Raw genomic sequence first — 22,548 nt, forward strand, 5'->3', positions numbered from 1 at the left:
TCCCTCTTCCCTTTTCTCTGTAAAAATAAATAAATAAATAAATAAATAAATAAATAAATAATAAAATATATATTTTTTAAAAAGTTGGCCATTTCAATATGAACCTTCAAGCCTTTAACAGCCTTCGAAGAGTATGCTTTGGGAGGTCCCTAAGGAGGAAGACAATACACTGCTGGTCATATCCCTACAGAGTATAACCGAGAGTCTCTAGGAAGCTCTCGATGGGTCCCATGATAGGAGCCTGACGTATGAACTTGGGAGAAAAGATGACTGTCAATGGCAGCGGTTTGCTGTAAGGTCATGACCAGAGAGTAAACGCTTCCCACAGACATCTCCATAACCTAGCGGCTCCTTCAAGCTGACCGTTTTCTGAGTTCATTCTGAGTATTGGTCAGGAGCCTGGAGTCGAGATATAAAAGTGTGGGCCGCCTACTCAAGGCAATTACCCAGCTCTGCCCAGCAAATTTAAATTTGGTTCCTGAGTGTGCACATAGCATCATAGGTAATAAAAGCTTGGCTTCAAGATGCCTCAAAACTTCACATAAACTCTTCTCTTGGGATATTCTAAATAAGACACATGATAACCCCTCATTTTAAGAGACTGGAGCTACGTTTTTTCTTGGAAGTCTTGGGGGAAGGTACTCTGGCTCATCCCAGATGTCTGAGGGACTCAAGAAAACGCTGGGGTTGGCCTAACACACCTTGTAGAAAGTTCAGAGCAGGAAACGGGCGGGCAGGCAGAAGGGAGCTGAAATGGAGAGCAGTGTCCACTCCTTCCACTTCCTCAGAGCAGCCTGAGTGCTCTAACAACTCTCTCTAAAGCTTTACAGCAAGCAGGTCAAACTCAAAGGGCCCAATAACCGAGGCATGCGGCCCTTGGGCATTGAATTTGACATCTTGCTTTGCAGCACTTCTGGCTCATGAGCTCAAGGCAGGAGCGATCCGCCCCCCCAGAGCCAGACCTTCCCACAAGCCTGTCTGAGTGGTCACATCACTGGGGCCTGGGGGCCTGCGAGGAAGATGGATCCGCAGACACTTACCAATAAGTTCTTCAAGTTTAAGGAACGTTCCTTCTTGAGGATGACCAGGGCGGCCAGGCCACAGAATGTGTAGCCTCCGTGAGCTTCCATACCTGGCACCCCACCAATGCCACCTTCCCAGTTCTGACACCTGGGAGAAGATCGAGAAAGGGAGATTAGGGAGTCAGTGTCAACCAATGAGAGGCCGAGCTGAGTGGATGGGCACACATGTAGGACCCCGGGAGGCAAAGAATGTGTTCGCTCACATTGAGGCATAAACCACAACTATGAATAGAAAGATGTCACCTAATTAACTTTTGGAAATGCCTCCCCGTACCAGCACCAAAAAAAAGGAAACTCAGAAATAGTCTACTTATGTAACAAACACAGCACCTCAAAGCATTACTTTTTTGGAAAAACGTTATAAAATAAAAAAATAATTGCTAATTCTAATGGCTATCTTTTAGTACAGGTCTATTGCTAACATTTTTCCTACTTTTCTGTATTTTCAAGAGTTCCTATAGTAAACGTGTATGCCTTTATAACTATTCAAAACAAGTTATTTTTTTCTTTTTATTGTTTTTATTTTTATTTTTTTAAATCCTCACTCAAGGATATTTTCCCATTGATTTTTAGGGAGAGTGGAAGAGAGAGGGAAAGACAGAGAGAAATATCGATCTGAGGGAAACACACCGATTGGTTGTCTCCTGCATGAGCCCCAACCAGGGCCTGGGCTGTGGAGGACCTTGCAACCAAGATACATGCCATTGACCGGAATAGAACCCAAGACCCTTTGGTCCACAGGTTGACACTCTAGTCACTGAGCCAAAAACAGTTAGGGCCATAATAACTTATTTATTAATTTATAGTTTCTTATGTATTCAAATTACTTGTTTATTATTATTACTATTATTATAATTTAAGGTTAGACTATTAAGAGTATATTTTCTAGGCATTAAAACGTGCATAATCTTTGGCCCAGAAATATAGGGTCATTTCTAGTAATTAATCCTATAAAATAGGAGTGTTTCCAAAGATCAGATTATAAGAATTTTTACTATATTATATATTTACATAGAAACTCAACAGTAAGGGACTCCTTTTATAAATCCTTGTGTATCTGTACAACAGAATACTACACAGTCATTTCAAAGGCTATAGAAGTACTTGACATGTGGAATCAGGAAAATGTGACAGACTAACTCAAATATACCCTGATATTAAAATTACCAGAGAATGATTTTAAAGCAGGTATTATATATTTATTTCAGTGAAGTGAAGAAAAATATACTTGTAATGAATTAAAAAATTTCCACTGAGCAAAAAAATAATAAAAATAACCAAATCCAGCCACTCTAACTCAAAAGCCTATACTCTCAATCCCTAAACTACCCCACTACTGAGTATTATATACCAAACCCTCAGTAAATGTTGGCTATTATTATTATCAACCTTTTTAACAATGATACTGGGAGCCAGAAGATAATGGAACAATACTTTAAAATTCTGAAGGAATATAATTTATAATTTCCAATTTAGAAATCTCTAACCAAATAAACTACTAATCAAATGTGAGACTAAAATAGATATATGTAAAATCTTACAACATGTATCACTACCTAGCTGGTGTGGCTCAGTGGTTGAGCATCAGCCTATGAATCAGGAGGTCACGGTTTGAATCCCGGTCAGGGCACATGCCCTGGTTACAGGCTAGATCCCCAGTGCAGGAGGCAGCCAATCAATGATTCGATCTCATCATTGATGTTTCTATCTCTCCCCTTCCCTTCCTCTCTAAAATCAATAAAAATATATATTTTTAAAAATGTATCACCATAGGTGCCTCGTTAGCGCAGTAGGTAGCGCGTTGGTCTCATAAAAATGTATCACCATAACCAATGTCACCCCAATCAATTTAATTTGAAACTTTTAAAAAATGTATCACCAATTGCTCTTTTGGAAGATTTATTGGAGTATGTGCTTCGTTAACATGAGTTAGTAAACCAAGGGAAAGGAGGATAGGGCTTTGAAAAAGGAGAGGAGTGAAGTGAATTTCATGCTGAAAGGAAGCTGGTGGATGGATGCCTGCTGTGCGCAAGCTGAGAGCAATCTGTCCGGATAGAAGCAGAACAGAGGGCTCCAGGTGGGATAACTAAAATACACACATGCACACACACACACACACACACACACACACACGGGAATGAATACATTATCTGAAGTGCTTGACTGTATTGAGAGTAATTTGGGGGAATGAATTCATAATACATACATTTTTTTAAAAAAAAGTAATGAAAATAAAAATTATTAAAAAATAAATAGTATATCATCTGGTTTGGCTGTAAATTATATTTTCATAGTACTAAGTATTACTTTGATAAAAATTGAAATATTAAAAAAACATACAGTTTTGATATCTTCCTATAATATATATATATATATATATATATATATATATATCTACTATATCTTTTGTTTTCTTTTTCTTAAATATACTGTATTTTTATTGATTTCAGAGAGGGAGAAAGAGATAGAAACATCAATGATGAGAGAGAATCATTGATCAGCGCCTCCTGCACGCCCCCTATAACCTAGGCATGTACCCTTGATCAGGATCAACCGGGACTCTTCAGTCCACAGGCCGACACTCTATCCACTGCGCCAAACCAGCTAGGGTTTGTTTTTTATTTTTTAATGATGAAATATTTGAAGCACTCAAGAAAGTATAGGAAATAGTATATGGAACATACATGTATCTAATACCTACCTTTAATTTACCCATGTACATTTCAGGGTTTTTTTAAAACTGTTTTAAAGAAACAAACCATTAGATACAGTTGAAGTCTTCCGTGGAGATGTGTAGGCCTCCCCTGACCTCATTTCCTTTACTCTTTCCACAGATGTAACCACCATCCTAAATTTGCTGCTTAAGTCTCCCATGCATGTGGGTTTTTAAAAAATAACTTTTAAAAAGGATTTTTAAATTTATTTTTTTAGAGAGAGAGGAAGGGGGAGGGAGAGAGGAACATCAATATGAGAGCGAAATTTTGATCAGCTGCCTCCTGCATGCCCCCTATCCAGGATGGAGCCCTCAATCCAAATATGTGCCCTGACTGGGGATCAAACTGGCAACTTTTCAATGCACAGCGCGGAATGACACCCAACCAACTGAGCCACACCGGCCAGGGCTCCCATGCATGCTTGTACATTATTAACAATGTGGAACTGTTTTTGCATATTTTAAAATTCTAAGTAAATGTCCTGATTGGCATATTTTAACATCCTCCCCTTTTTTTACTCTACACTGTTTTTGAGATTTGTCCATATTGATGCATGCAGCTCTCATTCATTCATGTTAACGGCTATATCATATTCCAATGTGCCTGTACAAAAATTACTTCTCCATCTCGTACTTACGACCATTTAACTTGTTTCCAGCTTCTTGCTGTTGTAAACAAGAGCTATGTTTGCCTCTTTCATGCATCTGAGTGAGAGTTTCTTCAGGAGTGGAACCACTGGGTCATCAGCAAGGGCTACCTTGAGGTACCATCAAATTGCTCTCCAAACTGGATTAATCCATTTGAACTCCCACCACTACTGTCTAACCAAGTTTTTGATCTTTGCCGATCTAAACTGGAATACAACATCAAAGAAATTTGGTGGAAAAGAAAACTTTTAAAGTAATTTTAAAACGCATAATGCTACAACCCTAATGATCTCCTGTCATTTTACTTTTCCGTCCGGTCTTTTTTCATTGCCTTTATTTTTTCAGAAGTCCTTTGGCCACCTGCTCTCTATGAGGCCAGGACAAATCCCAGCCTCTCTCACCTTGCTATCCATTCAGCAGTGCCCGCAAAAAGGTCTGGAGTGATGATGTTGGTCAGGGAAGCTACGGAGGCGGCACAGTACGCACTTCTGCAAGGACAGAAATAGAGGGGGTGCGTTAGGCTTTGTGGGAGCGCCTAACTAAGGCTCCCTGAACTCCCTGGGCAGACTGTTCCCTTTGCCTCGTAAGCTGTAATCACCTCCTGTCCTCACCCTTGGCACAGGGTCAGTCCTCCTGGGCCTCCAGCTGAGAGGTTTGACATTCTGTTTGGATAGAGTTGCTCACAGCATGGCTCCAGGGAAAGAACATGACATTCTATTCTCCCGACCTCCACATGGTCAACTCGACATCACAGGAAATAACAGCCATCTCAACGCATGTCAAAAGTGAATTTTGCTCCAAAATTCCCTGGTGTCATTCAGGCATTCCTGATATGCTCACTCTCTCAGATGTCAGTATTGTTTTAGATCCAGGATTTCCATCTGTTTGTGGCGGAATATTTTCTACTTTTTAATGATGGGCACGTGAAAGCTGAATTGAATTTTTTTTTCTGCAATGAACACATTGCAATGCAGGCCACCAGACCTTGATGGCTGCTTAGATTAGAGAGGAATGGATGGGCCCACTCAGATACATTCCTTGGGCCTCCAGACGAAGAAAAAAAAGACACATAAACCTTTGGTTTCAAGCACCAACCAGCACATACACACACATGCACACACACTTCTAAATCAAAAGGAAAGAGCACGCCTTCTAATTTTTTTTTTTTATGTTATCCTGCTTTATTTGGAGTAATTCCGCCAGCCCCAATTCTCCTCGAGACATATTTACTCCAGTTTCGCCCTCTATTATGAAACATGTCTACAAACTGTCTGTCCTTCTCTCCTACTGTCTTTGCAAATAGCCAGCATCTCCACTCCATTTGGTGTTGAGAACCAAAACTCTAATTCTGCTTGCAAGCCCTTTTCCCAAGGCCTCCTAAGGAAGGACAGCAGCGAGGAATGGGAAGGGCCTAGTCTCCATATTATTTGCAATAACTGAGGTATTGCAAGGAGATCTCTGCAGAAGCTGCAAGCATGATTACCCTGCAAGCATTTTTATCAGCCTGCTCACGCCGCCAAAGGCACACAGAGGCCGAGCTATGCCAGCAGGCACCAGAAGCTCTTGGGTCCTACGTGCCAAACGTTATCGTCTACCAAGGGCTGACTTGGAAGGTCTGATCTAATTTCCTCCAGGCCTCGAGCCTCTCCCAGGGGTTCCGGGGCATTTGCTCTTGAATCCTAATGTGACTGCGGAGGCAGCCAGAATCGGAGCCTGCCTCTCCCAAATGGAAGAACCGAGAGGGGATGCCAGGAGCTACTAGCTGGTCCTGGCTTCATGTGGAGACAGGGAGGGAGCAAAATACATCTTCTTGATGCCTTTTCTCCCTCTCTCCCTCCACCCATCCAGCCATCACATCTCTCAAATTTGCCCACTGCTCTCCATCCACGCCGCTACCACCCAAGCCCAAGACACTTTTACCTGGATCAGTCTCCTCTCCGCTCTTCCTCCCTCCAGTCCTGAAACCAGAAGGCTTTTTGCTAAAATACTACAGCCTGTTCGTTACACCTGGGGAACTAATAACGGAAGGATCACATCGCTCCCTACTGACAAGGTGTCAGTGGCTTCCCACTGCCCTTAAAAGAAACTCCAGGCTTCGGAAGACTTCAGGGCCCCTCACCTGCACCCGCCGGCCCTTCCAGCCCCCAGCCCCCAACTGCTCCACGGGGCCCTACGCTTCAGCAACACGGAACTTCTTCTGGAGCACGCCCGGTGCTCTGTCTCCTAGGTATGGGGTAAAATGCCCAAGCCATCTTGCCAGGGTTTGCTTGCTTTTGCCTAATAATCGCAGGGAGTTTTAGAAAGTTAAGTTTCAAGACTGCATATTTGACTGGAATGTCTACAAAACAGGTATGAAAATGCAGTGATTTTGAAGGAAAAAAATATCTTTCAACTTTTCCTTAAGAAGTATCAACACAATACTGTATTGCATTTCTTCAATAGTTAGATTGGCTTTCTTGGCCTACACGGTGTTACAAACAAGGTAAGAGTCCCCAAATGGAGTCACTTACACTAAACCAGCGGTCAGCAAACTCATTAGTCAACAGAGCCAAATATTAACACTACAACGACTGAAATTTCTTTTGAGAGCCAAATTTTTTAAACTTAAACTTCTTGGAAGAGCCACACTCAAGGGACCAAAGAGCTGCATGTGGCTTGAGAGCCGCAGTTTGCTGACCATGGAGCTAAACTATAACTTAATTTCTGCTTTCCCCAAAATGGCATCTTAAACCAGTCAATCAGAAGTCGCCTGGTCAGCGTCCCTTCCGTGTCCCTGACCCCTTGCACCCATAAAAGCTGCCGCTTTGTGCAGCTCCCTGGAGCTCCTTTCTGTTTTGCTAGATTGGGTGCTGCCCAATTCAAATAGATGTTTGCTCTAATAAACTCTTAACATTGTTTGATGTGCCTCGGTGTCTCTTTAACGAGGATACTGAGATACGGTGGTGCAGGAAAGCTATTGGTCTTCTCCCCAGTTCCTGGCACAGAGCTCCTTCCACCCCTGGCACAGTCTGAGTTCCGGGTGTGATGGGACAGCCTTCTGTGATGTATAACAAGCCCCGCTCAGCCAAACCCGAGGGGGCTCCTGGAGGAAGGGGCTGGCTGCCGGAGGAAGGAACTAGGTGATGAGAAGGTTGGAACTTTCAGAGGAAAAGGGCTGGAGACTGGATTAAGCACCACTGGCCAATGCCTTCATCAATCGTTCTACCTAACGGAACCCCAGAAAAACCCTCAATGTAGGGGTTGGGGGAGGCTTCTGGGCGATCGAACACATCATGTGCCTGCCAGGGGGTGGCACACCCCAACTTCATGGGGACAGAAGCTCCCTGCTCTGAACCTTCCAGACATCGCCCGATATACCCCTTCATCTGGCGGTTAATCTGTATCCTTTAGATAAGGAGCCATCCATAGTCAAGTGTTTCCCTGAGCTCCGTGAGCTATTCTAGCAAATTATTGAATCTAAGGAGGGCATCGTGGGTACCCCCAATCCATAGCCAAGACTAAGGTGACCAGACGTCCCGCTTTTGGTGGGACAGTCCCGATTTTTAACAATTTGTCCCGAGTCCCGTGGCGTTTTAAAAAAGTCCCAATTTTTGGAAAGAATCTTTGGACGCGGGACAAATTGTTAAAAAGATTTTTGGATGCAGGACAAATTGTTAAAAATCGGGACTGTCCCACCAAAAGCAGGACGTCTGGTCACCTTAGACGGCAAGAGTATGGGTAACCCGGGGACAAAATACTCGTGATTGGCGGTTGAAGTGGCGGCAGCCTTGTGCGGCTGAGCCCTTAACCTGTGGCGTCTGTCCTAACTCTGGGTCCTCCGTGTCAGAGCTGTTTCATGTGAGGGAAAACACACGCTCAGGGTCCGAAGTGTCATGAGTAGAAACAGCTTTCCAGGTAGGTACCTAAGCTGCTGTGTTGGTTGGAACAGACAGGAGACAGAGAGAAGAAAACCCTTTCCTGAAGCCTCCACGGCCCGGCTGCCCGCTTTATCTGCGTGAAGTCTATGCTCCACAGCTGGTTTGCTCTTTTCTCCCCAGCTACTTCCAAGCCAGTGGTGAAGCCAGAGTATTAATCAACTCGTGTAGAAGCAAACATATTTACAAATAGGCAATAAGATGGCTTTGAAATAGAAACCTCATAAAAATGTATTTCTCACACTAAGTCATAAGGCTTGGGTGTGAAATCTCAATGATCCGCTGCCGCTGAGAAATGATTTGCTCAGTAAATCCTCTATATGCTTATGAGCAATCCACCTGCCCGGTGAGTAAGCTGCTTGCTAGGTACAGCAGACAATTCCTGAGTTAAATAATAATGTTGCACCAATTGGTTCTAATCAGTTAAGGCAAACCTATTTCCCTTCACTCCACTGGCCCAGAAGGGTTTCTGCCCCTCCCGGAGCAGTTCTCACTCAGTGTTTAACACTGTCATGATTTCATCAAACCCATGGCAAAATATTTGCTAAGTCCCTTCTGGGCGTTTTTCTCCCTCCTATTCCAGAGAGATGAAGGACTGTATGACTACATGGTTATTATATACTAGAGTCCCAGGGTGGAGGGGGTCCCCTCAGCCCAGCCTGCACCCTCTCCAATCTGGGACCCCTTGAGGGATGTCTGACCACCCGTTTGGGATATCTAAAGGATACCATAAAGGATACAAATTAAATGGGCAGTAGACAATCCTCTCACAATCCAGGACTGCTGGCTCCCAACTGCTTGCCTGCCTCTGCCTGATTGCCCCTAACCACTTCTGCCTGCCAGCCTGACTTATCCCCTAGCCACTCACCTGCCAGCCTGATAGATGCCTAACTGCTCCCCGCCGGCCTGATTGCCCCTAACTGCCCTCCCTGCTGGCCTGGGTCCCCATTCCCCAACTACTCTCCCCTGGAGGCCTGGTCCCCCCAACTGCCCTTCCCTGCCAGTCTGGTTGCTCCTAACTGTACTCTCCTGCAGGCCTGGTTGCCCCCAACTGCCCTCCCCTGCTGGCCTGGTCACCCCTAACTGCCCTCCCTGCTGGCCTGGGTCCCCACCCCCCAACTACTCTCCCCTGGAGGCCTGGTCCCCCCAACTGCCCTCCACTCCTCGCCTGATCACTCCTAACTGCCCTCCCTGCTGGACCAATCACCCACAACTGCCCTCCCCTGCAGTCCTGGTTCCCCCCAACTGCCCTCCTCTGAAGGCCTGGGTCCTCTCCAACTGCCCTCCTCTGCTGGCCTGGTCACCCCTAATTGCCCACAGCTGCCCTCCCCTGGAGGCTGTCTTGTGGCAGCCATCGTGTGCCCAAATGAGAGCGGCCATCTTATGTCTTGGAGTGACGGTCAATTTGCATATTGTTCTTTTATTAGATAGGATTATGGTATATCATCTTATACCAAATCAATGTATCTTTAACTTTTAAAATAAGGGCAGTTGATTTTGTTTCTGTCTTGCTTCTATTTTGAGATTTACATAAAAGAAGTCGAGTGACTGTCCCACTGAGGACCTCGGTTTCATCTGTGATTGCGATACCGTGTCACCCACACGTCATTCTGCGTGTCCGTCTGTGACAATGCAGAGCTTCGCCATGTTGGCGCGTGGGTTTGGCATCTCTCGTGGCAGGTGAGCTCTGGAACCCGTACCAATGCAGCAGCCTGAGAAGGCCCACTCACCTCACATCCACCTCGCCTCCAACGTGCATGAGGAAAGAGCCGTCTGGCTGCTTCAGAGAATACAAATACTGCAGAAGCTTCTCTCTGCAAAAGGAATGGGAGAGAGGCAGGAGAGGGCAATGGTCAGTGCAGTGTCTGCCGGCAGGGAGCCCTCTGCATTCCCATCACTGCTGGCTTTGGCCGTACCTGTTAATGACGTCATAGGCCTCCTCAGTGCCAATGATGCACAGTGCGTTGACTGCTGCGTATGTGGGTGCAAGGTGTGGGTACTGGCCAGGACCCCCTCCAAAGCCACCATCTGGGCTTTGACACAGCTCCAGGAAATGACACACACTAGGTACACAGCCAAAGGGGAAAGCAAAGTCAGAGAGCATTCATTTCAAAACACCAAATTCTACCAGATCCATGCCCTTTCAAAAGGAAAACAAAACAAACAAACAAACAAAAATACCCTCTCCTCCTACTTATTGAATATATATATTTAAAATAGCTAAACCCTCCCAGCCAGTGTGGCTCAGTCGGTTGAGCATCATCCTGTGCACCAAAAGGCTATGGGTTCAATTCTCTCCCAATCAGGGAAAAATACCTGAGTTGCGGGTTTGGCCCCTGGTCAGGGCACGTACAGAAGGCAGCCAATTGATGTTTCTCTCCCACATGGATGTTCCTCTCCCCCCACCACTCAAAATGTCCTCTGTGAGGATTACAAAATAAAATAGAATAAGATAAAATAAAACAAAGCACAGTTACGCCTTGCAAAAGGCCTGACTCTTCCCCTGCCATCACCAGCGCGGTGTGCTCTCCCATCTGAGTTTCACATCTAAGCACCGGCCTCTTCACGAAGGAAGAGAACGGGCTGGACAGGAAGGAACAGCCTTCCCGGGGCTGGGGGGACTGCCAGCTTCCGGGCCACATCCCTCCCACCTTTCATGCCGGTGCTCCACGGCTGCTGTCCACACTAAGCACCCAAGTTGAGTTCCACCTCCCCCCCCCCCAGGCCCCCCAAATATTCAAAGAGATGCCTGTTCATCCCCCCTGCCGCCTAAGCCCCAGCGGGCTACTGACTGCTATTCCTTCACTGACAAGAAACCAGCTTTGTGGAGTCTGTGCCGTGGTCAGGAGAACCATGCGTCCCAGTGGGGGAAACCTGTGTGTCCGCTGACTGGGGCCACAGAACGCGCCCCGGCCTGTAGGGTCTGCAGAGTTTTCACGCTAATCCCACAGGCTGCGGTTCCCTCGCCGAGAGAAGCTGTGTAGTGAGGGCTGGCCGTCGAGCTCCTGCCTCCAAACCTGGCGCCAGTTTGTCCAGAAGTTTCTTTCTTGCTTCAGGTGAAACCCAGAAAGCCCCTATCGGACCCAGGTGCTCTGAGGTTCACCAGAAGGGGGCGCCCCAGGAAAGTCCCGGTTATCAGGCCGTTTCCCCAGGACTCCGCGGAGGTCACAGGCTTCCTCTGAGGACGAGCCTCTGATTAAGAGGACACACTGCAGATCCGTGTGCTCCCGCGCTCAGGCAGCCTCCTCCCGAGTGTTCACATCATCCTTTCTCATCAGCGGCTGCCAGAGAGACCGCGTGGAGCCCAGCTCATCTCCACCGAGAGTCAGGTTATTGTTGCTTTTCCTAAACGTATTTGATTTCAGATCTCCCATTATCTGGGCTGGGACAGCAATAGGAAATTTGGCTGACTCACTATTGGAGTCCTGGTCAAAAACAATACACAGCAAATTCCACTTGCCAATAAAACTTTACTGTAAGGAACAAAAGGATCGAAGCCGAAGTTGATAATCCGAGAAGGAAGGCAGCTTTGAGGCATGTCGTTGATTAGCAATTGCTTTTCACAGAGAAAATTAGTTTGTCCCTAACATATTTTCCAAACCACTCCTAATTTCTGTTGCATTTCCCAGGGGCAAATAGCTAATGAACACGTGTCCCAGCAAAGGCTGGCTGCACTCGCACATAAAAAGTATCCTGTGTCACAAAGGGTTTGAGTTGCTATGAAAACTCAGCACATTCAAGAGGACAAGAAGAGTCACCTAGTTACCGTTCCCTTCCCCAGCTCCCAAGACAGAATCATGCCAAGTGCAAACCCTCCTGACCCCGCAGCCTGAAAAGTCTGGAGTGAGCCGGGATCGGAATGTACCAGACACCTCTCAGCCATCCCTCCATGCCAACCCCCATCAGCTGACGGGCTGTGTCTGACTGCCCCCGGGGCTGTGCTGGGGCACAGGGGTTGGGCTCTGCTGGACTCTCAGCCACTTCCGCATTACAGAACATTCTGATCCACAAGCCTGACCCTCAAGGAACTGGCAACCTGGCCGTGAAGCAGCCAGCTGTCATCAGCAGAATCCTTAGCCATTCAGAAAAACAAAATGTGAAATGACACTTTATCAAAAGAGAGGGAGAAAACTTATCCTAGAAACCAGAAGGTCACCCACTAACACTATGTGGAAAACAGTTATTCACAAATCATTCATTTAATCATACAATTAAAAGACCTGGTGGATCAATTTGGTTTCACATCAGCAAGGCATTTCACTCCAGATTACATGCCAATTACCAACAAAGTGGGAAACTATCTTCTAGATCGGGGATTTTCAAACTCAAAATGTGTGTATCAGAATCACTGGAGAGCTAGTAAAGAATACACAGCGCTGGCCGGTTTGCTCAGTGGTTAGAGCGTCGGCCCTCCGACTGAAGGGTCTCAGGTTCAGTCCCCGAGTGCTGGAGGCAACCAATTGACATGTCTCTCTCAAATCCATGTTTCTCTCTGTCGCTATCCCTCCCTTCCACTCTCTCTAAAAATCATTGGAAAAAATATCCTTGGGTGAGGATTAACAACAACAACAAAACACACACACACACACACACACACACACAACAGAAGCCAATAAGAATAAAAACAAATAAATTAGGTGCAAGTAGTAATATGTATTTAGGGGACAGCAGGAATGGGGGATGAGTAAAATGTATAAATATAAGGTGGGAAAGGACTAGAAATATAGAAGAAAAAAGAAAAGAAAAAAAGGACCAGATGATAGGGTCTGTGAACAATAACAAAAATGCCAGTTAAAAGCATTATTCCTCAGAACTGTATCTGACTCAAGCCTCCATTTTCCAACTCCAAGGAATTTCAGATGAGAGTTGTAAAAGTGGCTAAATATAAAAAATGATTAAAAGGCTTAATATTACAGGCAACCACAGCAGACAACTACCCAGCCACATGCCTCAAAAACATAAAGGGTAATTATACAAGCTTTCTGGTCAATACACAAAAATGGAAGCTAATTTGCAGCAAGATTCTAGGTTAGAAGTTAAGAAAAACTGCAACACCGGAGTAAGTGACCGCAGACGAACGGCAGGTCTAGAATAAGTCACAAAGATTATAGCTTTGGAAAGAGGAACGGTCACCCTCCAGCAGAGCTGCCTGGGAGCAGCTGCAAATGCAAGAGGAAGGAGTGGACATCAAGCTTCTCCTAGTGCCAAGTCCTTCAGATGTGAAGCTGAAAAACGGCTTCCGCTCCACACCACGAGGGAGAGGAGACTCCTGCCCTGGTTGGTGCATCGATGAACAGGTGAGAGGCAGCAGCTCCCCCCGTGACCCTGGGGCAGGGGCTGCCTGGAGAGGGGGGCAGGTCCTCTGACTCCGTAGTGGAGCCGGCAGGCCTCTGGGTCTGCAGTTTGGATGTGTGGTCACCTCTGAAGGTGGTTACTGGACAGCAGGGTTTCTCCGCCTTGGCATTAGGACATGTTGGGCTGGGTAATTCCCGGTGGTGGGGACTGTCCTGTGGAGGACGGTTAGCAGCAACCCCGGCCTCCACCCACCAGATGCTGGTGCTGCTGGCCAAAAGCAAAATGCCCAGAAGACAAATGAGGTGTCCTTACGGAAAGGTAAAGACACAAAACATATGTATACTTAAAAATTAAAAGGAAAAAAATGTTTAAAGAGTTTATTTACTGACACGTGAAAATTTAATCTTCGGGAAAATTTTATAAGCAAAGAGTCCTAAAACTTGATTTTCAAGTTAAAGACGTCTTTAGATCTTACGGAAGCTTAAAGCCTAACTCGACAGTCAGTGAGTGGTGCCCTGCGGCCTTCATTTCGTTCCTGCCCTTCGCGAAGGCGGCTTTCCGTAACAAAGCCTGCGGTGGCTCCCTTCGGTGCTAAAAGCATGAACAAAGCAAATGTCCTTAGTCTGGTTCCAAAATATTAACTTACTTAAGGTAAACACAGCTACATTTGTAGGTACAATCTCTTAAGAGAGGCAAGCTAAATTCCTTCCGATGAATATATGGCTCCTGAGGGGTCTGACACCAACAGCCGGAAAAAAAAACGACCTTGCTGGCTTCGATCAGCAGTCACAGCGGCTGACAAAAGTGATTTTGTCCACTAGAGGGAACTCAGCGTGGCATTTCGTTCCCTAAACAAAGTCACAGCAGTGAACAAAATAGGAAAGGGGGGGGGAGGGAGAGGGGGAGAGAGAGACAGACAGACAGACAGACAGACAGACACACTAGATGAGGGAGTGGGGAGAAAAAAGGGAAGGAAATAATAAGATACCAGAGCGAAACTCAGCCTCCAGGTCACCTTAATATTTGTATAAAGAAGAAAAAAAACCTGTTTCCAATTTCAAAGCAATTTTTTCCCCTGTGCAAAATAAACAAGAAGGTAATATCTTATATCAGGTAGTCTAAATAAACAAATCCCCGTATGTTTAGAGAAGTCATTAAGATTTCTCTGTATCTCACTAAAAACTGCTTTCCTTATAGGCCAGAGCTACTGGGGCTCTATTCACATTATCAGCACCCAAGGACACATTTTTATTGATTTTTAGAGAGAGAAAAAGAGAGGCATCGATGTGGGAGAGAAACACCAATCAGCTGGAGCCCATATGCTCCCCGACCTGGCATAGAACTCGCAACCTAGGTATGTGCTTTGATAGGGAGTGGATCCCACAACCTTTTGGTGTGACGGACGATGCTCCAACCAACAGAGCCACCTGGCCTGGGCTCTAAGGAAATCCTGAAGCGTGTGCTAAGTCAGTGCTCCACAGAACCACAGGCGGGCTTGAAAGGCAGCCATGGAACAGAGACTCTCAGCCCTTCAGTGTCAAGTTGTTCTTGAAGTCAGCTTTCAGGTTTAAAACAGTAATCTTCATTTATAAAAAAAAAATGAAGATTCTATGTGGAAACTTTAGAAAATGAAAATACGTTTAGAAAAAAAAAAAAGAAATCACCTTTAGCCCCACTATCCAGAAGTGACATGTGTATCCATCCTTCCGGTTTGTCCATGCATAGAACCATCTGTATTTTTACTCTATAGAAGTGAAATCTTTTAAGCTACCTCTGCACTTAAATCATGAACATCTCTATATAAATATACACATTTTTATATGCAAATATGCATATTTATCTATATAATTTTATTGTGGTCTAATTGACATATAACATCAGTTTCAGATGTAAACATAACACTTCGGCATTTGTGTATATTGCAAAATGATCACCACAATAAATCTGGTGAGCATCTGTTAACTTTTCATTTTTAAATGGCTGTGCAGCATTTCACTGTATAAATTGCACCATAATTTCTAACATTTTAATGACAGAACTCTACTGCGACTGTTCAGGTTGTCTCCAATTGGTCAGGGTCAGAAGCCCTTCAAAAGGGTCCTCTCTTCCTATCAGATGCCACAGAGTTGTTCTGGCGCTTATTTCCTCAGGAAAGCCTCACCTGTATCAACCTACAAAAACTCAAAACTGACGCAGACCCAAGGACCCCTTATCATGACGATCTTCCACTTCACAGGGGCCTGCTCTCCTCTGGGAAACCTGTACTTCACTCAGCAACGGCCCCCTTACCTTTTCCTTCTCTCCTATCGGACTTCGTTCCCCTACCAAAACCCTGATTGTGTGTGTGTCGGGAAGAGACTTCCCAAACGAGCCACAACCCCCAACTGGTATCTCAAAAGCACACGGGCCTTTCCTTTGACAACCAAACAGGAACTGCCTCCAACCCTACGTGGAGCTAAAAAGCAGCGAGGCTCGAAGCCACGTCGTGAGGAGGGAGGCCATGCGTATTTCTCCCCTCCCTCCGAGAGCATCGTGTGTATCACAAGGGTTAATGGCCTGATTCTTCATTATCTTCCCTAGCCACATGCATCACAAGACACCCTGCCCAGGAAGGCAAGAATGAGAGGTTATTGTTAAGACAGAATGAATGAGACAATGTGCGGTTCTGTTCTTCTGACCTGACAGTGTGACTCATGCGGGGCACTGTGGCCAGGGAGGGGCCCGGCTGGCCTCCGCCTGTCCTGGTACAGACACCCCTGTGTGCGCTGGGGGGCCTCCCCTCCCAGAGGCCTCTCCACAAGGAGCCCCGAGGGGCGTAGAGGATCTCAAGTAGCTGCCGAGGGGACGTGCACTCTCGGTGAGAACTGGGACGTCAGATCCGATTCCTGGCTGCCTGCCCTGCCCTCCCCCAGGTATCTCCAAGACTGGGGTGATGACCAGTTTCTTCTTTAAAATTGTGAGGAGCTGCTGAGGATGAGGGACCATCCTGAGGACACCATCTGCACCAGCAGTCTGGGAAGAATCTTAGTTGCTTAGATCGCTCGAGTCTTAAGAAAACGGTGAGTCTGCCGAAACCAATTTGGCTCAGTGGATAGAGCGTCGGTCTGCGGACTGAAAGGTCCCAGGTTCGATTCCGGTCAAGGGCATGTACCTTGGTTGCGGGCACATCCCTGGTGGGGGTGTGTGCAGGAGGCAGCTCGTCAATGTTTCTCTCTCACCTATGTTTCTGGCTCTCTATCCCTCTCCCTTCCTCTCTGTAAAAAAAAAAAAATCAATAAAATATATTAATAAAAAATAAAAAAAAAAAAAGAAAAGAAAAGAAAGAAAGAAAACGGTGAGTCACGGCATCTGTACACCAGGATGGTAACACATCCAGTCCCATCAAGAGGCACTGGGGGTAGGGGGCGGGGTGTGCTTCAGTGGAGATGCTCATGGAAGGCAAGGCGTGTCTGTTCCGTGGGTTGGCACATGCCCTCCCACAGAAGCATACTGTACTTCCTGGCAGAATCGTGTCTCCCAGAGTTGACAATGACGACTTTCCTCGCAGACCCAAACAAGAGCCAAAGGAAAAACCCATAGAGGAAATCAGAATCCTGCCCTCAAGAGTTCAAAGCCTTTTCTGCCCACGAGCTTACGGAGGCCTCTAACGTGGAGGAGTTTCAGGAGGTTACTGGAGGTCAGGAAATGCATGGGCTTCTTGGAAGCGGTCTGTGTTTTTCATTGAACACAAAACAAAAAGCACCCCAAACTCAGAGTACAGCCCCAGAGAACACCCTTGACTGCCCGCCGCCAGACTCACTCTGCCGCCACCATCTGGGGGATGGGCTCGTCCAGCAGCTCCAAGCTGTGCAGGATCCAGTAGCAGAGCCACGGGCGGCTGGCGTCCAGACACTGGCACGGGGACGGGGAGAAAACACACCCCTTATTCAGAGCCGTCCCAAGAGACTGCTGACAAGGGGATGTCTGTCTGCCTGCTGGCAGCCTGGCGGGGGCAGGAGGGCACCCTCCGCACGCTCAGTGAATGAAGGACGCTTTGCCTTGTGGCCTTAGCCAGCAGCTGAAAGAACCGCGTGTGAGAAAGGACAGTGGGACAGAAAACTTGACCTTGAACCCGACCTGAGGAAGACTGAGGAAGACTGAGCAGAGCACCTCTCGAGCGCCAGGAAGTGCTGCTATGTTCTCGGTGTAGACCCCAGGAGAGGCGGGATCCCAGAGAGGGGTTTCCTGGATTAATTCATTCACCGATTAAACCAATATTCAGTAACTACCTACTCGGTGCCACGCCCTGAGTTAGGTACTGGGGCCTCAATCGTGAATTCAGTTCTGCTCCTATTCTTGAGATGCTTGGAATATAGGCTGTGTGTGGTTATCTGTAGAGGGAGAGGGCAGTGGACACAGAAGAACAAGTGACCTTTTGTGGAACAAGGTGGAGCCACACGTGCGTACATATGTCTGGATAAGTGCTGGAAAGGACAGAGACAGTCCTGAGGGAGCACGGGGAGAGACTGACTCTGCCTGGGGGAGCTGGGAAAGGCTTCCCAAGGGGACAGTGAACAGAACTCGCCCCTAATTCAGTGGTCGGCAAACTCCTTAGTCAACAGAGCCAAATAGCAACAGTACAACGATTGAAATTTCTTTGGAGAGCCAAATTTTTTAAACTTAAACTTCTTCTAACGCCACTTCTTCAAAATAGACTCGCCCAGGCTGTGGTGTTTTGTGGAAGAGCCACACTCAAGGGGCCAAAGAGTCACGTGTGGCTTGCGAGCTTCAGTGTGCTGACCACGGCCCTAATTCAAGCTATAAACATGCCCTGAGCTTCCAAGGCCAGGCTGGCAGGTGGTATTCCTGCCTCCGTGGTACAGATTTAAAGTACATAAATGAGGCCCAGAGAGACGAACTTTTCCTAGATGACAAAGACAGCGAATGGCAGAGATGAGACAAGAAGCAGGTTTCTGGAACACACAGCCAGTGCTCCTCCCATTTGCCCAGGCTGCCCTCTTCGTCAACGTGCGAGGACCAGCTTTCCACCTGGTGGTGCCGGAAGAAGCTGCTGTGCAGTTGGCCTGCCTGGGTGTGTGAGTCCCAGCTCCTCTGCTTCCTAGCGATTTGCCTTTGAATGAATTACTTCATCTTGCTTAGCTGGTTCGGTGTGAACTGCAGCAGGGCTGGCTGGACCCTAACCATGGAGGATTCGAGTCAAGGATTAAGAAATAGAAACCCAAGGCCAGCTCTAGCCTATGGATGTGTTCTGCTTGCTCCCTGTAGTGTTTGTTTGCTTGTTTGTCCGTTTAATTGGAACTGGTTGCAACATTTAAGCATTTGGAAATTCACACAGCAATCTGAATTTCTGGCTTCATTTGGAGGGAAAAGAGAGCAAGCTCTGGCAACCTGGGTCTGCGGGGATGGGCAGGAACAGAGTTCAAGTGTGGGGCTTCTGGTTTGCTCCAGTCTCCCCAGCCCATTTCTCCTGGTCATGCTAGCTGCTAGGGTCTACGGGCATTTGGGTTGGTCAGTCCCTGTAGTAAATAATCAAATGTACAACTCCAAAATAAATACAAATTAAGAGCAGGGCAGCTCTGTGTAACTCGGGACAGTAAGCCTAGAGCCCTCCTGCCCACACTCATCCTCTGCCTGCCACTCCACACCCTTCCGCTCCTCCACCGCAGTGCCCCTCCCCGAGGCCCTTGGGGGGCCCTGGGAGCTGAGGGAGATGACTTTTACAGCAGCATGCTCACACCACTGAACGGCAGTAGCTCTCTCTGGAGTTACATACTGACCCTTTGGCCAGCTTAGGAACTAGATCAGCTTATAGGGCAGAGGGTTAGGGATGAACAGGTGACAACTGCCTTTTAGCTAGCTGTCAGGGGGTGTCTACAAGAAAGCACGTGACCCCTTCCGCCGTGATCTCAGAGGAAGAGAGCAGCCCCATCTGGGTGCTGCCCGAGCAGAGGGAGGACGGGCCAGGAAGAGCCAGCTCTGCCCTTTCTGCAGGGCCTGGGCTCCCGTGCCCCCGCTTCCCGCCAGAGCCAGGCGTACCATGCGCGACCCTGCAACAGATCACGCTCGTAAGTCTCTTAGATTCAAATAGAACCAAGGTCGGCAAACTGCGGCTCGAGAGCCACATGTGGCTCTTTGGCTCGTTGAGTGTGGCTCTTCCACAAAATACCACTGCCTGGGCGATTCTGTTTTGAAGAAGTGGCGTTAGAAGAAGTTTAAGTTCAAAAAATGTGGCTCTCAAAAGAAATTTCAATCGTTGTACTGTGGATATTTGGCTCTGTTGACTAAAGAGTTTGCCGGCCACTGAAATAGAACAAAGGGAAGAACTACCTGGCTGGTGATTTGATAGAAAACGCTCCTGATCAATGCATTTACCTCATAGGCATCTGTCAGCTGCCGAAGGCCTCTCTTCAGGTAGTGGAAGTGCTTCTCCCTCTGCAGCACAAGCCTGGAGAGACAAAGAGCTCGTAACCTAGTCTGATCTCTTAGGCTTCCGCCCCTAAGAACACACATGCACACGTGTGCACACACAGGTGCACACACACTCTCTCTGCTTCAGGACATCCCCACCCCAGCCAATGAATGGATAACCAGCGACTTCTTGAGCTCCCGGGGCAGGTAAATGAGAGAAAAGAGCCCAGCATCTGAATGTCCCTAAAGGGCCCGGAACCACGCTGGTGTTTGGGGTGTTTGGGGTGCAGCTTTGGCGAAGTGAAAAGCAGCAATGAGCACACGGCGGGCAGGGCAGTGACAAACCACCCAGGAAGGTGCTCCAGAGTCTGACTGTGCTGCCCAGCCTATAAGCAAATTCAATCTGAGCCTCGCCACTCCCCTGATGAGGCTGGCCTCCATCATTCCGGTCGTTTCTTCTGGGGTCACTTCTGAGGTTTGTAGTTTGCACTCTGCCTGCCCCTCAGTTATCTGTCTATTATTCCCTCCCGGAAATTCCACCTCCTACGTGCTGACCCACAGCCCCGGCCAGAGGGCCACTCGCATTCTACGGCCAGGCCAGCCGCTCTCCTCGGCCCTGGTGTCAGCAGTCCTGGCTCTCGGATGGAATGTGCCGCCGTGGCACCTGCACAGGCAGGCGAAGGCCGGGGGCTGCGCTGCGCGCCTGGTCTCCCAGAAGAGGCCTGGGCGACGACAGAGGAAAGGGGAAAACTGCCATGGCAACACATTCACTGTGCTTGCTGATCTCGGAAATGAAAAAACAACCATTCTCTTGTCTGGTATTCAATTCAACAATTGTTTGTGGAACTCCCACTCCACTAATGCACAAAATAAGATCATTAACATCGTCTTTACCTCAAAAAGTCTGCATTCAGGCCCTGGTTGCTCTCAGTGGTTAGAGTGTCGGCCCACAGACCAAAGGGCACGAACTTCGCTTGCAGACTCAATCCCCAGCCCCAGTTGGGGCAAGTGTGGGAAAGCAACCAGTCTATGTGTCTCACATCAATGTCTGTCTCTCTCTCTCTCTCTTTTTCTCTCTCTCTCTCTCTCTCTCTCTCTCTCTCTTTCTTTCTCTCTCCCTTCCCCTATCTCTAAAAATAAATCAATAAAAAAAATACCCTCGGGTGAAGATTAAAAACAAAAAAGTCTTCCTTCAGTGCTAGAAATGAAATAAGGACATGAGTGGCTACAATAGGAGGGGGAAATGGTAGGTTCCATAGGGGAAACAGACCAAACCCGACCACGGCTCTCAGGGAGGGCAGGCTGGCCTGAGAGGGAAGGTCAGGAAAGGCTGTGTGGAGGAGGAGGAAGCTGAGGGGGCAGCCAGGTGGAGGGAGAGATTTTCACAGGCAGAGGTGGCCAGAGGGCAGGAGATGGTGGGAGGATGGTTTAGCCCACATGTGTCAAACACACGGCCCGCGGGCCAAATCCAGCCCGCCAGGCCTTGCAATGTGGCCCGCACCGCGCTGTCATCACTGCACTCCGCTGTCAGTTTATGACATTGTCAGTTTATGACTGTTCAGTAAACCATTCGGCCCGCGATTTAGGCTGGATTTTAGATTTTGGCCCCTTCTCTGATTGAGTTCGACACCCCCTGTTTAGCCAGAAGAACAGCATCAAAAAGGTACAGAATGTCCAAAGAGCGTTCAGTGGTGACAGGAATGCCATCTGTGCTGTCTGCGAGGCAGCCACCAGCCACCAGCCACCAGCCACGTGTGGTTATGGGGCACTTGAAATATGCTGGCGTGACTGAGCAGCTGAATTGTAAACTCTGTTAACTTTAATTAAGTTTAAATGGTTGCGCATTATGCAGCACAGGTGTAGTGTGCAAGAGGAGAGGTGGGGGGTCTGGCCTGGATATTAGGAATGGAAGAGAAGTAGCCGAAAGGCAGTGACGCCTGTTTCCAGCGGTCTGGAGTTCCAGCTGGGGAATTTCTACCCAGAGTAGGAGGCAAAGGGAAGCTCTGCAGGTTGTGAATGGAGAGGGAGAAAATATGACCTGAATCACATGTGTCAAACACAAGGCCCGCGGGCCAAATCCAGCCCGCCAGGCCTTGCAATGTGGCCCACACCGCGCTGTCATCACTGCACTCCGCTGTCAGTTTATGACATTGTCAGTTTATGACTGTTCAGTAAACCATTCGGCCCGCGATTTAGGCTGGATTTTAGATTTTGGCCCCTTCTCTGATTGAGTTCGACACCCCTAACCTGAATGGTGCGTGAGAAAAACTACCTGACAGCAGTAGGTATTCCATATGTGTTTACAAATGGCCTCAATGGAAGCACTAGGTGGAGAGAGAGAGTGGGAAAACAGACGAACCATTCTCTTTTCTAGGTACTCAGGTCAGCCACTGTTCACTGAGCAAGTGTTAGGAGTCACCCAAGCCAGGAGTCCTTAGAGCACTGAGGGCTGGGACGAGCACGGTGACCCATGATAAGCTGGCCTCCG

The 22,548-nt window shown here is 47.5% G+C and overlaps 1 protein-coding gene across 1 annotated transcript in view; it reads right to left on the reverse strand.

The window, feature by feature from the left end:
* LOC311613212 (protein farnesyltransferase subunit beta) overlaps positions 1 to 22,548 on the reverse strand; it is a 61,024-nt gene that overhangs the window by 17,487 nt on the left and 20,989 nt on the right. The window contains exons 3-8 of the mRNA XM_084866843.1: positions 20,025 to 20,097; positions 17,452 to 17,543; positions 10,274 to 10,420; positions 10,088 to 10,171; positions 4,845 to 4,931; positions 1,041 to 1,170 (exon numbers count right to left, since the gene is read on the reverse strand). Of these exons, the coding sequence (XP_084722969.1) occupies positions 1,041 to 1,170; positions 4,845 to 4,931; positions 10,088 to 10,171; positions 10,274 to 10,420; positions 17,452 to 17,543; positions 20,025 to 20,097 (613 nt within the window). The remainder of the gene's footprint in view (positions 1 to 1,040; positions 1,171 to 4,844; positions 4,932 to 10,087; positions 10,172 to 10,273; positions 10,421 to 17,451; positions 17,544 to 20,024; positions 20,098 to 22,548) is intronic.

This window comes from Pipistrellus hanaki, assembly GCF_964339955.1.
Source record: "Pipistrellus hanaki genome assembly, chromosome: 1".
Classification (NCBI taxonomy): domain Eukaryota; kingdom Metazoa; phylum Chordata; class Mammalia; order Chiroptera; family Vespertilionidae; genus Pipistrellus; species Pipistrellus hanaki.